We start from the raw sequence: 13,445 nt of genomic DNA, 5'->3' as shown, positions 1-13,445 counted from the left end.
GTAAATATGCATAATTATGGCTGATTTGCAATGCTGTATGGGAGAAACCAATACAACATTGTAAAGCAATTTTCCTCAAATTAGAAAATAACGAAATGAGATCTCCTTCCCTCCAAAAGAATATATGTTGCATGATTCCTTTTATGAAAAACTACAGAAAATGAAAATGACTCTGTATTGTCAAAATACAGATTAGTGGTTGTCTGGGACAGCATAGGGAGAAAAGGGAAGGAGAGATTACAAAGGGGCATGACAAAACTTTTGGAGGTGATGGATATGTTTGCTATCTTGATTATGGTGATAGTTTCATGTTTGTATACATATGTTAAAAATTATCAAATTGTATACTTTAAATATGTAGGGTTTGATATATGTCAACTATATCTCAATTAAGCTATTAAATAAAAAGCATGTGGTAGATATGCAGAATACTAAATTGGAAAGATAACTGAAAGGACAAAAAGGCAAGTTGCAGAATACTGTAGTCTTATTTTTATAGGAGAATAAGCTTACGCACATTCTTTATTAAGAGGATATGCAGTAGAAGATTATAGAGTACTATGCACCAAATGTTAACACAAGAAAAACTTTAAATAAGAGATTCAAAAATATTTGTAGAAGTCTATTTATTGATATGGAAAGATGGTCACAAGAGACAGTAGAGGACAGGGAGAAGGCAAGTTACAAACAGTATTTACAGTATGGTCCTGTTTCATTTTAACTGCTTAACAAAGTATATAATCCAATAATTTTACATACCGAGACATTCACTTCAACTCAGATAAGAGGTTCTAATTCCTACCATGAGTTTTAGAAAACAGAGCTATAGTCCAAAAGTCCTAGAAATGCTTTCTGGACCACAGAACTTCAGGAATCACTATCATGTAGACTGAGGCATCAGCTTCTCTCCTAGCTTTCCTGTTTTGTGTTGACGAAGCTGCAGTTCTAGGCCTGGGCCTAAACTTCTCCAATTAAGTTTATCCCATACAGTTTTAGCTGGTACAAATACAGAGAGTAGGCTCGCCTACTAGTAAAAGATAGAACTGTTTTATCTTTTCACGACTCACAGGAGAATAAATTACAAATGGTAAACAAATTAAGGTAGCTTTGCAAGGAGGAAGAAAACAATTATCTTTTAAAATGTAAGGTATGAAACAATGTACAGAATGATTCTAGTTCTTTGGAGGGAGAAAGTACATACAGATTGAAGCCCATAAGGTCATATAGCAAATTTCAATTGTTTTCACTCCAAATTTACATCTTATCCATTCAACTGTTTTGGGCACCAACTGTTTACCAGACACTACCAGTTCAAATTCATATACATTCATCCTAGACTTTTCTTCTAACTCCAGCAAGGTTTAGCCAAGTGCCTAATGGACATGTGCATTCAGAGGACGTTAAGAATTGCAAGACTAGCAGGAGCATTATCTACAGCAAAATTTGATCATTAAAACCAATCTGTGAGCCTTGAAGGCTGCCGCACAAAAAAGTGGAAGAGGGTTATAAGGTAGTGGGGCAATGAGAGTGGGTTTGGTATCATACAAAACAGCAATGTCACTTGTTTGCCATGTAAATCTAGGAAAAATGATTTAACCTCCCTAATTCTCATTGGAGGTGATCCAGAATAATGAGTTATAATCGTAAAAAAATACCAGTATGTAGCTCAGAGAACCATTGTTGAAAAGAGGAAACCTGTAATATGTAGTGCTAACAGTTACTGACATTAACAGTAGGTACTCTGGAAATTGTTTCCTCTCTACACCTACCTCCTTTCTTGTCTGTATGACTTGACATAAATGAAATAGCCAAAAAATGAGTTATAAATGTAGTTATCAAAATAAAAATGAATATTGCATTTTATCTGAGATTCAGGGCCATTTGTATTTGTAGAATGAGTTATCTGATTCAGGTAAAATAGGGGAAAAACAGTAATTCCTTTTACATTAAACAGCCTGTAGCAAGCAATCCTGCCATTGTATACTGAGAATGCACATTTGGCGATGAGCATGTGGGGTGTATATATATATATGTTTGTGTATATATATATACATATGAATATATGTGTATCATTAGGTATCTTTTTGTGTATATACCTTGTTTATGCAACTACATTATAAATTCAAGGATATATCTTTTTAATCATTTGAAGCTGCAAATGGATTTAAGCAGATACTAACGAACAAGTTTAGCTTACTTACGATGCAGCAGGTTATCTTAAGTAAAATGTTAAAAAGCTCTCCATCTACGTAATAATTGACAGATGTTTTCAACTCATAATGAAACACTGACACCCCAAAATGGTCTAGCTCAGGCTAGACTGTCACAGGTAATATTGTGTTAAAGATGTAATTCATAGCATGCACACTGTAATGACCAAAACATTATGTGTGGCTCTTTGGGAACAGACAGCCTATTCAAGTGTGTAGATTGTTAAAAGCATTCTCTTTTATTTCTAGCTCATTTTACATTGTTTCAATGATCACTTTAACTTCACGGAAAATGGCCATGAGTGTAGTGTAACTGGAGTGATCAACGACCACAATTGAGCCCTTTCTGATATGCTCTTTTATGTTAATAAATATGGCCACAGCACTAACGAGATTGGCTTTTGCCTCTTTCTGGTTAAAGATGAGTTTTAACGCTGCTAATGATTCTGTATTGGTCATATCTCTGGCTGCAGTTGGATTTTCAGACATATTCAAAAGTACTTTCAAAACAAGATTTCTAGTTTTACGATTTCCAAGGGACAGCAAATGGAAAAGCTCTGAAAAGTAATTGGCAACAATGTGATGATGGTTAGAATCAGTAGTTAGTTGTCCTAGTATCTTTAATCCAGACTGCTGTCCAGGTGAATTCAAGGGAAACGATATGGTTTCTTTACACATATGCTTAACATGTAATTCAACCTTGCGTTGTCTTTCATCCCCAGAGGGGGGATTCAGAGTAATGACAGCCTTTTTTCTCATTTCAGAGGAAGGAAAGCTGAGCAAGCTTTCAATAAGTGTCACTACACCCACCTCATTAATGAACTCTTGAGCAAATGGATGAACATTAATGATCCCCATTGCAATTTGAGCTATTTTATGAATGAGAGGATCAGTAGTTGACTTAAGTAAGGTAATAAGTCTTTCAAACTCTTCAGAATCCATGTAGCATTCCATTTTGCAAGGGCAAGAAAATGGCTTAATCCCATTCACCTCCCTGATCCTGATTTGGCGCCTAATTTCCTCTATGGTCTGGATGCAAGGGTCAGAACCAAATGGGAACTCAGAGACAGGCTGTGAGCTAGAGGGAGTGCTTCTAGAAGGGCGTGCTGCTGCTGTTGCCACAGGCGAAGAACGGGTATTTTCCTCAGCAGAAGCCAGGACAACATATGAAGGAGGCTTTTTCTCACATGTGACTTGGGATCTAAAGCCTAACACTGCTGGAGTTACAGCAGGAGCTTTGGGCCATATAGTTACCTCAGACCAGTCCTTGGGCCTATCTTTTTCATTAATTTCATCCACAGGCTGAGGCTTAATTATTCTGCTCACAGGTCTAGGGTTAGGGTCAAAACTAGTTTCATCTCCATCCCAAAACCAGCTCCCAATAACATTCTCCTCCTCCTCCTCCTCAGCTCCTGGCCTAGCCTTACAGCTGGTCCCAGCCACAGGCTCCAACTTCTCAGCACAGGATGGGGGACCAGTATCAGCTTTACCTTCATCCTTAGCACTGAAATGTTTACCAATCTCTTCTCCATTCCAGAACCAGGAACCAACATTGGCCTCCTCTCCAGCCCCAAAGCAGGTATCAGTACGAGTCTTATCTTTACCTGTAAACCTGGACTCAGCAGTAGCCTGAGCCGCAGAACAAAATCGAGCTGCTCTATTGGCCTCATCTTCAGCTTTGGGACGGACATCTGGCAGATGTTCTTTCATCTCAGTAACAATCTTGTTCTTAGACGCTGGCTTCACCACTGCCACTGCATCTGCCCGGGGCCCTGCCTTGCTTATTGCTTTGGCCTGGGTTTTGGCTGCACCAGTAGCCTCCCTCTTTCCTTCAGCTGATCTGACTGTATCAGTGGCCTCCCTTTTTCCTTCAGCTTCTACAACAGCCCTTTTTTCAGTTTTTGCCTTCTTTTTATTCTCATTCTTTCTATTCCTATTCCTTCTATTCTTAGCTCCAGGCATAGCTGAAGCCTAGTTATATAGATAGCTCTACACAGTCTTGGCCTTGGTTCTCAATATGTCTTGGGTCAGTGTCCTAATATTCTTTTACTAGGTTGAAGGTGATGATCTTCTGTCACTCCAAAGCCACCACAGCTAGCACTGGAGATAGACCTGAGGTGGAAGAAGAAAACAAGCTTTCAGTCTCTTCCAACTGCATTTTTCTATGCACAAAGTCACACAGGACGTAAGACTACAGATGGATTGTATGGTAATAGTAGAATAGTAGAAAATGTTTTACCTCGTTTTATCCCTACCATAGTCCCACTAATGCCCAACAATGCCCTGTCCAGACACTTCTCTTTCCTCTGCATCAAATAGGAACAGAGATGATGAGAAAGTTTGGTGAAAGTGAGCAAGACTAAGGGGTACAGCCCCTTTGGAATATACCACTATACTCCACAGGTCTATCCTGGTATGCCTCACACCAACCTGCACTGATATGGTGGACTTTTCTCCTCTTCTCTTGTTTCTGGTGTTGACAAGCCCTATAGCCAACTCACAGGTGGACCTATGAACAAAAACACAGAAGGGATTGGAACTTTAAGCATTTGGTAGATATGCACTCTGGCTTCTAAACCCAGTACCTGCCTTTCCAAATCTAGAGCTTTGTTTCTGGCCTCCTTGATCTTCTTCCATGTTACCCTTCTCTACTTCCTGGGTATCTATCAATTACCCTATAGTCACAACCGTGTCTTATCATATCCCCATTTCCCATACATAAATGTGAGGGCAAAGGTGTGTGCGAAGTTGGAATACAATGGCTTCAAGATATGATCTAGTCTTACTTGTCAATAGCCAATTCCCACTCTCAATCAATGAGGGTGCTCATGCTCCCACTCACCTTGGATTCAAATGAATAGCTTTCGTCTTCTTTCCTAATCAAATTCAAAGAGAACAGCTACCTGCAGATTTCTACAGGACTCTGAAAAGAACAAACCTATGAAAGACAAAAAAATAAGAAAGAAAACAGAAGAGACTGAGATGACCCAACACCCATCACAAGTGTTACAACACACACTTCTGTATATTCAAGGCCATGAAAAATGTCTCCCATCTCTCTGCTCTTCCCAAGTGATCTCCCATCCACTCCCCTGCTAGAGACCTGCAGCTTGTCTAATCATACCTTCCAACTCTAAAGTCAGTCATTTTCCTAGCAGAGGCATCACATCCTCCCTTGAATAAAAATATGAGATGCAAGAGTGGGTAGTGGAACGTAGGCAACTGTATTTAGAAGGCAGGCAGTGAAGATAATGGGGGCTATCATTTCAATATCATTTTGCATGCCGCAGCCTTTTCCCCTTCCCCACACATACATAGTTCCGACCTCATTCACCACCTATGCCAGCCAGGCCACACAGCAGGTGGTTTCAGGAGATGCTATCTTTACCACTAAAAAACAGTCCACTAGCTGAAGAGTCACATCCTGCATAAAAGGGAGGGACATTCAGTAAAACGCCAAAACAGTATGCTGACAATGGTAGAAAAGTATCAGGTTAATGAACAGATTCCCAGAATTACTAAAATGTCCTTTTGAAGAATCAAGGAGTAACTAAATAAACATCTCTCACCTTCTAGAAATTGATACCCACTCCCAGTAACTCCCAGGAGCTTCCCTGGTGGCTCAGAGGTTAAAGCGTCTGCCTGCAATGTGGGAGACCTGGGTTCGATCCCTGGGTAGGGAAGATGCCCTGGAGAAGGAAGTGGCAACCCATTCCAGTATTCTTGCCTGGAGGAGGAGCCTGGTGGGCTACAGTCCACGGGGTCGCAAAGAGTCGGACACGACTGAGCGACTTCACTTTCCTTTCCCAGTAACTCCAAAATTCTGTGGGACTGCTTCTGCACCAAAATGAGAGTGGCTGTGAAAGGAAAATGGGTTTGGGTTTCCAGAACCAGAAACTAAATGGGCAGACTGACTTCGTGCGTTCTAAACTGACCCTGCAGAAAATTTTCCTCTCTATTCTGAAGAGCCATTCCCACACTTCAACATATTCAAGTGCGCTAGGATGTTCAGAAAACAGGTTCCAAACGAGAAACGTGGATTAATACATCATTTATTTATATGGATCCCTCCTGTGAAAGCCTACGGACTCCTCACTGTGTCATCTGCTTGCATTTGACACATGCAAGAGCTAAATACGGAAGGCAACTAAACAGCTGTATTAAGAAGCAACAGATTTGTCATTTTGGTGTCTTCATAACCTACGCGCTCAGTTCCCCTTCCATTGAAGTCGCCAGATCAACTGCGCAGACAGAAGACTGACATCAAAGAGGTGCCTGTGGGAAGGGACCACACCCGGCACGAGGGGCACAACAGGCCCCTTGGCAGAACCATGGCCCAGACTGCTCCCGTCCCGGCTCCGGCGGCCTCCCAGAGCCCCCACACTGGCTCCCTCCGCCATTTCGGCCGTAGCAGCTTCCCGCACAGCCCTCTCCCCGCACAGGCACCATCGAGGGCGGGGTACAGCCACCCGGAAAGCCCGCCAGGGACTATCCGCGCCGTATGCCTCCCCAGCATCCGAGGCAGCCCCTGCGGCCAAGACCCGGACCCGGCCCGAGCCGGTCGCCGCCTTCTCAGTGCCAGTGCCCCGGCGCTAAGGACCTCTCTAAGGGTCCAGCTCCGACAATCTCGCCTCCCCGTCCTCAGGCTGCCAAGGGCAGGCTGTGAGCCGGTCTTCGCCCCGCGAAACCCCCACTTGCCTTCGCAGGCGCAAGGTTCCAGTGGTCGGCCTCCCCACTCCGGTCGCAGCTCCTCTCTCAGTTCCCACAGCTCGCCGTGTGGGCAGAATGGCAAAGAGGGCTCCCTCTCCCCGCGCCAAACCCCGCAGGGGCTGCACAAGTTGCGGTACCGACTGCTCGCAGAGAGTATTAGCAAGGGGGGCGGAGAGATACGGCACGAATGGGCTCGACGCCCCCTCGCTGGCCCACCGTAGTTCCGACCCAGAGTGGGCGGGGCCGGGAAGAACGCCAGGCTGAGGGGCGGAGCCACGCCAGCCCTCCGCTGCCCCCCGTGGGGTGACCACCCCCCCGCAGCCCCACGCTTCTGGCCCTGCAGCGTAGTGGGGTCGTGGGCCGGGGCTGGGAGGGTCGCGAGGGGTCGCACTGCAGGGAGCAGCGGATGGATACAGGCCGCCCCGCAGTGTGTGTGTGTTTGTGTGTGAACCTGCAGAGTGTTTGGTGTCCACCCCCTCCCTTCCCCCATCACGCTGGCCATCCTTCTTGGGCGCGGGTGGCTGGGGGGCTGCTTTCACCTTCAGGGGCCGTGGGCTGGAGGAAAGTGGGAAGGGGCGCCCGTGGAGGCCGAGCCCCTGCCCCTCTTCTAAGGGAAGGCAGCCCCTGATAGACCTCTGGCTGAGGAGACAAACCACTTGTCTGCGCCAGTGTCGTCATTCTTTCTGCCACACTGCTGTTCTCTCAGTCGCTGTGGTGGCACACTTTACCATTTCACTGTCCCCACAGTTGCCCAGGAAAGAGGACCTTTCCCTGACAGGACCCGCACCTGCTCAGACAATCCTGTTTCTCACCCCACAGTGAGGGGTCAGGCACCATGTAGGGGCAGTCCTGGCTCCTCTTCCTGCCTCCTGTCAGGTCTTCTCTTGCAGGGGATTCCAAGGGCGCCTCATCTTTGGCAGAGTGGGAATACGCCAAGGATTAGAACCAATTGGGATCTCACACACTTGCCATACACACCAGTCTAGTTTTATCTACTATGGCTATTAACATATTAATCATAGAGAATCCAGAAAAATAGTACTGATGAGCCTATTTAAGAGAAGAAATGGAGATGCAGACATAAAGAATGGACTTGTGGATGCAATGGGGGAAGGAGAGACTAGGGCAAATTGAGAAAGTAGCATTGACATATATACACTATATCATGTGTAAAATAAATAGCTAGCAGGAAGCTACTGTATTAAGGGAGTACACAGGGAGCCCAGCCTGGTACTCTGTGATGACCTAGAGGGGTGGATGGTGTGAATTTGGGGGAGCCTCAAGAGGGAAGGGATATATATATATAAAATTATAACTGATTGGTGATGATACAGTGCAGAGACAACCACAATATTGTAAAGAAATTATCCTTCAATTAAAATACCAAGTTAATCATGTTAATTTTAAATTGCCTGTTTGATAATCCCCAAATCTGCATTATATCTGAGCCTGGTTCTGATGCTTTGTATCCTTAAACAATGCTTTTTCTTGCCTTTTAGTTCATCTTATAATTTTGTGTTGAAAGTTGGATGATGGTAATAAGAACTGAGGTAAACCGACTTTTAGTAGCAGTTGGGCTGTGCATAATGTTTGCTGTAACTGTAGGTGCCAGTCTTCAAATTCCTCTAGCCTCTATTTTTGTCTCTCCTCTTAACTTTCAGTTCAGTTCAGTTCAGTCGCTCAGTAGTGTCCGATTCTTTGCGACTCCATGAACTGCAGCACGCCAGGCCTCTCTGTCCATCACCAACTCCCGGAATTCACTCAAACTCATGTCCATTGAGTTGGTGATGCCATCCAGCCATCTCATCCTCTGTCATCTCCTTCTCCTCCTGCTCCCAGTCCCTCCCAGCATCAGGGTCTTTTCCAAAGAGTCAACTCTTCGCATGAGGTGGCCAAAGTATTGGAGTTTCAGCTTTAGCATCAGTCCTTCCAAAGAACACCCAGGACTGATCTCCTTTAGAATGGACTGGCTGGATCTCCTTGCAGTCCAAGGGACTCTCAAGAGTCTTCTCCAACACCACAGTTCAAAAGCATCAATTCAGCTTTCTTTATAGTCCAATTTTCACATCCATATATGACCACAGGAAAAATCATAGCCTTGACTAGACGGACATTTGTTGGCAAAGTAATGTCTCTGCTTTTGAATATGCTATCTAGGTTGGTCATAACTTTCCTTCCAAGGAGTAAGCGTCTTTTAATTTCATGGCTGCAGTCACCATCTGCAGTGATTTTGGAGCCCCAAAAAATAAAGTCTGACACTGTTTCCACTGTTTCCCCATCTATTTCCCATGAAGTGATGGGACCAGATGCCATGAGTTGTTTTCTGAATGTTGAGCTTTAAGCCAACTTTTTCTCTCTCCTCTTTCACTTTCATCAAGAGGCTTTTTAGTTCCTCTTTACTTTCTGCCATAAGGGTGGTGTCATCTGCATATCTGAGGTTATTGATATTTCTCCCAGCAATCTTGATTCCAGTTTGTGCTTCTTCCAGCCCAGCGTTTCTCATGATGTACTCTGCATATAAGTTAAATAAGCAGGGTGACAATATACAGCCTTGACGTACTCCTTTTCCTATTTGGAACCAGTCTGTTGTTCCATGTCCAGTTCTAACTGTTGTTTCCTGACCTGCATATAGGTTTCTCAAGAGGCAGGTCAGGTGGTCTGGTATTCCTATCTCTTTCAGAATTTTCCACAGTTTATTGTGAACCACACAGTTAAAGGCTTTGGCATAGTCAGTAAAGCAGAAATAGATGTTTTTCTGGAACTCTCTTCCTTTTTCCATGATCCAGCAGATGTTGGCAATTTGGGCTTCCCTAATTATATCTTGCAGAGAGAGTCTGCATTTGCAACTCTTTCAGCTGCACTTCACTGTTACTGTACTGGAGGCCTATTAGCATGTGGAGGAGAGGAAGTGTTCTATAATCTTACAATTAAATTCCAGTCTTTTGTGGGCCTGTGCCTCTTGATTCTGTCCTTCACAAGTATTTGTTTAGTGTCTTTCTTCTCCTTACGGGAGAATGGAAGGTTAGAGTGGGCTGGATATAAGGAATGCCTTTCCCTTAGCTGGGATAATGTTCTGGGAAAGTCTTTTCCACTCGAGGGTAGCCTTTTGTTATGGAGAAGATTGGGGAGTGTATTTCTTGAGTGTACACTTCCCCTCCCACTGCCAGAGCCCTAAGATCTTTCTGCTATCTTCACTATGACTTCCTGGAGGTAAAGTCCACTGCAGGTCCCTTAGGGGTTTCTCATTCTCATACTATTCTACCCTCAGTCTCCAGCAGTTTGTCAAAATTCCCACTTAAGTGTTCTTACCTGTTTACGTCTCTAGCAGTTTCTACTCAATGTAGAGAGATAGGCTGTGACTCTCCGATTTGTCTTTTCTCCAGAATTTGGTGTGGTCATCTGCCTTGTGACCTCAGTTCTATGATGGTTCTAAGTCACTGATTTTCAGTTTGTTCAGCTTTTTTCTTGTTGTAAGTACAGGGCTTCCAAGCTCTTTGCATGTCAGAACTGAAAGTGTAGCCTAGGGATTTTAACCGGGTAACTAAAGATCAGTGAACACAGCTTTCATTCTCTTCTTTTCAGCTGAACATCAGATCTGGGAATAAAGTTGCTCTTGAAAACCTAGCTGCTCCATGAATATTTGCTCTTTTCTCTCCCAAGTATAGAAAATTTACATGACTCTCTGAACTTGAAATCTTAGCCCCCAGATTCTTAATGTGGAGTGCAGTTTAGAATTCAGACTTCCTGAATTAAAGATCTGGTGAGGTCTGAACAACTGTGACTTAACCTCTGGAAAAAAGTCATCTCTGTTACCACCACCACCATAAAGAGGTGGTGCACTACACTACTAGGTGCTTTCGTAAATTAGAGTTACCAGTTTCTAAGCCCTGTAGTGAGTGATAGTCATTCAGTTGTGTCCAACTCTTTGCAACCCCATGGACTGTAGCCTGCCAGGCTCCTCTGTCCATGGAATTCTCCAGGCAAGAATATTGGAGTGGGTTGCTGTTTCCTTCTCCAGGGCATCTTCCTGACTCAGGGATCAAACACAGGTCTCCTGCATTACAGGCAGATTCTTTACCATCTGAGCCACCAGGGAAGCCTACTATTAAAGAGACATTTCTAAGTATAAAGACAGGTCATCTTAAAAAGTATCAGCAGATACATCCTTGACTTTATCTTATAATCTGTAGACAATATGTTAGAATATGTAATGAATCCATACACCTTTTCCAAAGGAATACTGGAGACAGAAGTAACCATAAAGTTATATATGACAACCATCAATCAGATGAAATAATTTAGATGAAGCTGGTTGCTCTCGAAGAGAGGGAGACTGGGCAAGTGGTCATGAAGGAACTAGAATGTGCTTTTAATTTTGTATGAAAAATAATGTTCAGTTCCATGCTGGTGAACATAGTTCTGTTTTTGCCACATAAATCCTCTACTTCAAATTACTGTCTGAATGCTTTACTAAAACTCTGCTCCTGGCCTTTATTTTGGAAACTGTTACTTTTGTTGCCACCTGCTGATGATCACTGTCCTCTGAAGCTTCTACTGCTTTCCTACTGTCCCCTGACACCTTGGCTGCCCTTGTGTTGTCCCCTGAAACTGTGACTGCCTTCCTGCTGTCCCCAGAAGTTGTGATATCCTTCCCATGGTCCTTCTAGCTCTGGTTGCTCTGTGGCCAGAGAAAGCTGCCAGTGCCATGAATCATGCCACTTTCCCTGTACTTCTGTTACTGATGCAGTAGGGATATCAAAGCAAACACCCTGCTTTCCTTTGAGAAAGATCATTCACTTCACTTTGTAATCGATATCCTCACCCAGTTACTCTTTAAGTTCTTTCTAAGTATAACTAGTGTTTGACATTTCAAACATTACAAAAAGCCCTGTAAGCACTTTCTCAAAGGAGGCTGCATAGTAGAGTAGGGACTCTTTCCTGCGGGCTCTACTCTGGGACATGGCCAGACTTCAGAGCTATAACAGTCCAAAGCATAAGTAGAGACTTTACCACTATTTGTGTCACTTTGGAAAAAGTACTTAATGTTTCTATAACTCAGTTATCCTTCCAAGGGGATTGGTAATTACTTTACAGGATTCTTGTATATATACTAACTGAGGAGCTATCTGATATTCTGAAATATCTGCAAGTATCAAGTCTTTCTAGTTCCTTTTAAAATTATGATCTAGTCATATTATGGGGTGGGCTGGGAAAAGCAGTAAGAGTAGATGAGATCTCCTTGGTGGCTTTTGGAGGTCACAATTGCTAAGACATTGCCATTGTGCTCTTTCTCACTGTAACATTGGTGCTGTGTATATTCTGTGTTGCTTAACATAATCCTTTACTATATTAAAAGAACATCACTTTTACATAAATATGTCTCCCTCCTCCTTAGTGATGTACCACGAGGAAGCTGATCCCAATTCCAGAGGTGAGTCTGCTTGGTCTAGGGATAATTCATTCCCTTGGTACTCTGGAATGGGTGGTGATGTAACTCTGCTCAATGAGAAGTGAAGAGAAGATTGCAGAAAAATTTCTGAGGAAAGTGTTCTCACTCATAAGAAAAGGCCATCAGTAAAGATGTCTTCTTTTCTTCCTTCAAAAGTTGCTTGACTCCTTGCACACATCAAGTTTCCAGCCTTAGGATGGAAGCTGATATTGTGAGTGGCAGATGAAAGAGATGGGGAAAAAGCTGAGTCCTTAGCTGAATCAAACAATCATCAAGACTGCCGTACCTCAGTACTTCCAACCCGTGAATAATAAATATCCTTATTAAGTTAGTTTTAGTTAAATTCCTGTTCCATAGAACAACCCTAAATGTACTGTATGCTCGAGCACAAAATAATCCTTCAATGAGTAATAGTTTGTGACCTTTGTTTGTTGGTAAGCAAGGCAATGGCACCCCACTCCAGTACTCTTGCCTTGAAAATCCCATGGATGGAGGAGCCTGGTAGGCTGTAGTCCATGAGGTCACTAAGAGTTGGACACAACTGAGCGACTTCCTTTTCACTTTTCACTTTCATGCATTGGAGAAGGAAATGGCAACCCACTCCAGTGTTCTTGCCTGGAGAATCCCAGGGACGGGGGAGCCTGGTGGGCTTCCGTCTATGGGGTTGCACAGAGTCGGACATGACTGAAGCAACTTAGCAGCAGCAGCAGCAGCAGCAGCAGCAGCAAGCCTCTTACACTGTTGGTGAGAATGCAAACTAGTACAGCCACTATGGAGAACAGTGTGGTGATTCCTTAAAAAACTGGAAATAGAAGCCATAAGACCCAGCAATCCCACTGCTGGGCATACACACTGAGGAAATCAGAATTGAAAGAGACACGTGTACCCCAGTATTCATCACAGCACTGTTTAAAATAGCCAGGACATGGAAGCAACCTAGATGTCCATCGGCAGATGAATGGATAAGAAAGTTGTGGTACATGTACACAATGGAATATTACTCAGCTATTAAAAAGGATGCATTTGACCCAGTTCTAATGAGGTGGATGAAACTGGAGCCTATTATACAGAGTGAA

The 13,445-nt window shown here is 43.6% G+C and overlaps 1 protein-coding gene across 10 annotated transcripts in view; it reads right to left on the bottom strand.

Annotated features, from left to right (window-relative positions):
- Positions 1-609: 609 nt before the first annotated feature.
- GPRASP3 (G protein-coupled receptor associated sorting protein family member 3) overlaps positions 610-13,445 on the bottom strand; it is a 108,114-nt gene continuing 95,278 nt past the window's right edge. For 8 of the 10 annotated variants that reach the window (XM_086387311.1, XM_086387313.1, XM_086387315.1 and 5 more), the window contains 3 exons: positions 5,053-5,148; positions 4,641-4,719; positions 610-4,322 (listed from right to left, as the gene is read on the bottom strand). In XM_086387311.1, the coding sequence (XP_086243437.1) occupies positions 2,466-4,172 (1,707 nt within the window). In that variant the 5' untranslated portion in view covers positions 4,173-4,322; positions 4,641-4,719; positions 5,053-5,148 and the 3' untranslated portion in view covers positions 610-2,465. Of the gene's footprint in view, positions 4,323-4,640; positions 4,720-5,052; positions 5,149-5,779; positions 6,068-6,908; positions 7,354-13,445 lie in introns of those variants that run through there. The other 2 variants (XM_086387319.1, XM_086387321.1) reach the window with 2 other exon arrangements.

Source organism: Bos grunniens, chromosome X, assembly GCF_055505025.1.
Source record: "Bos grunniens cultivar Pamir isolate PY7600 chromosome X, Bosgru_T2T1.0, whole genome shotgun sequence".
Classification (NCBI taxonomy): Eukaryota; Metazoa; Chordata; class Mammalia; order Artiodactyla; family Bovidae; genus Bos; species Bos grunniens.
The sequence above is the reverse complement of the archived record's forward strand: the minus strand, read 5'-3'. Positions and strand labels throughout refer to the sequence as shown.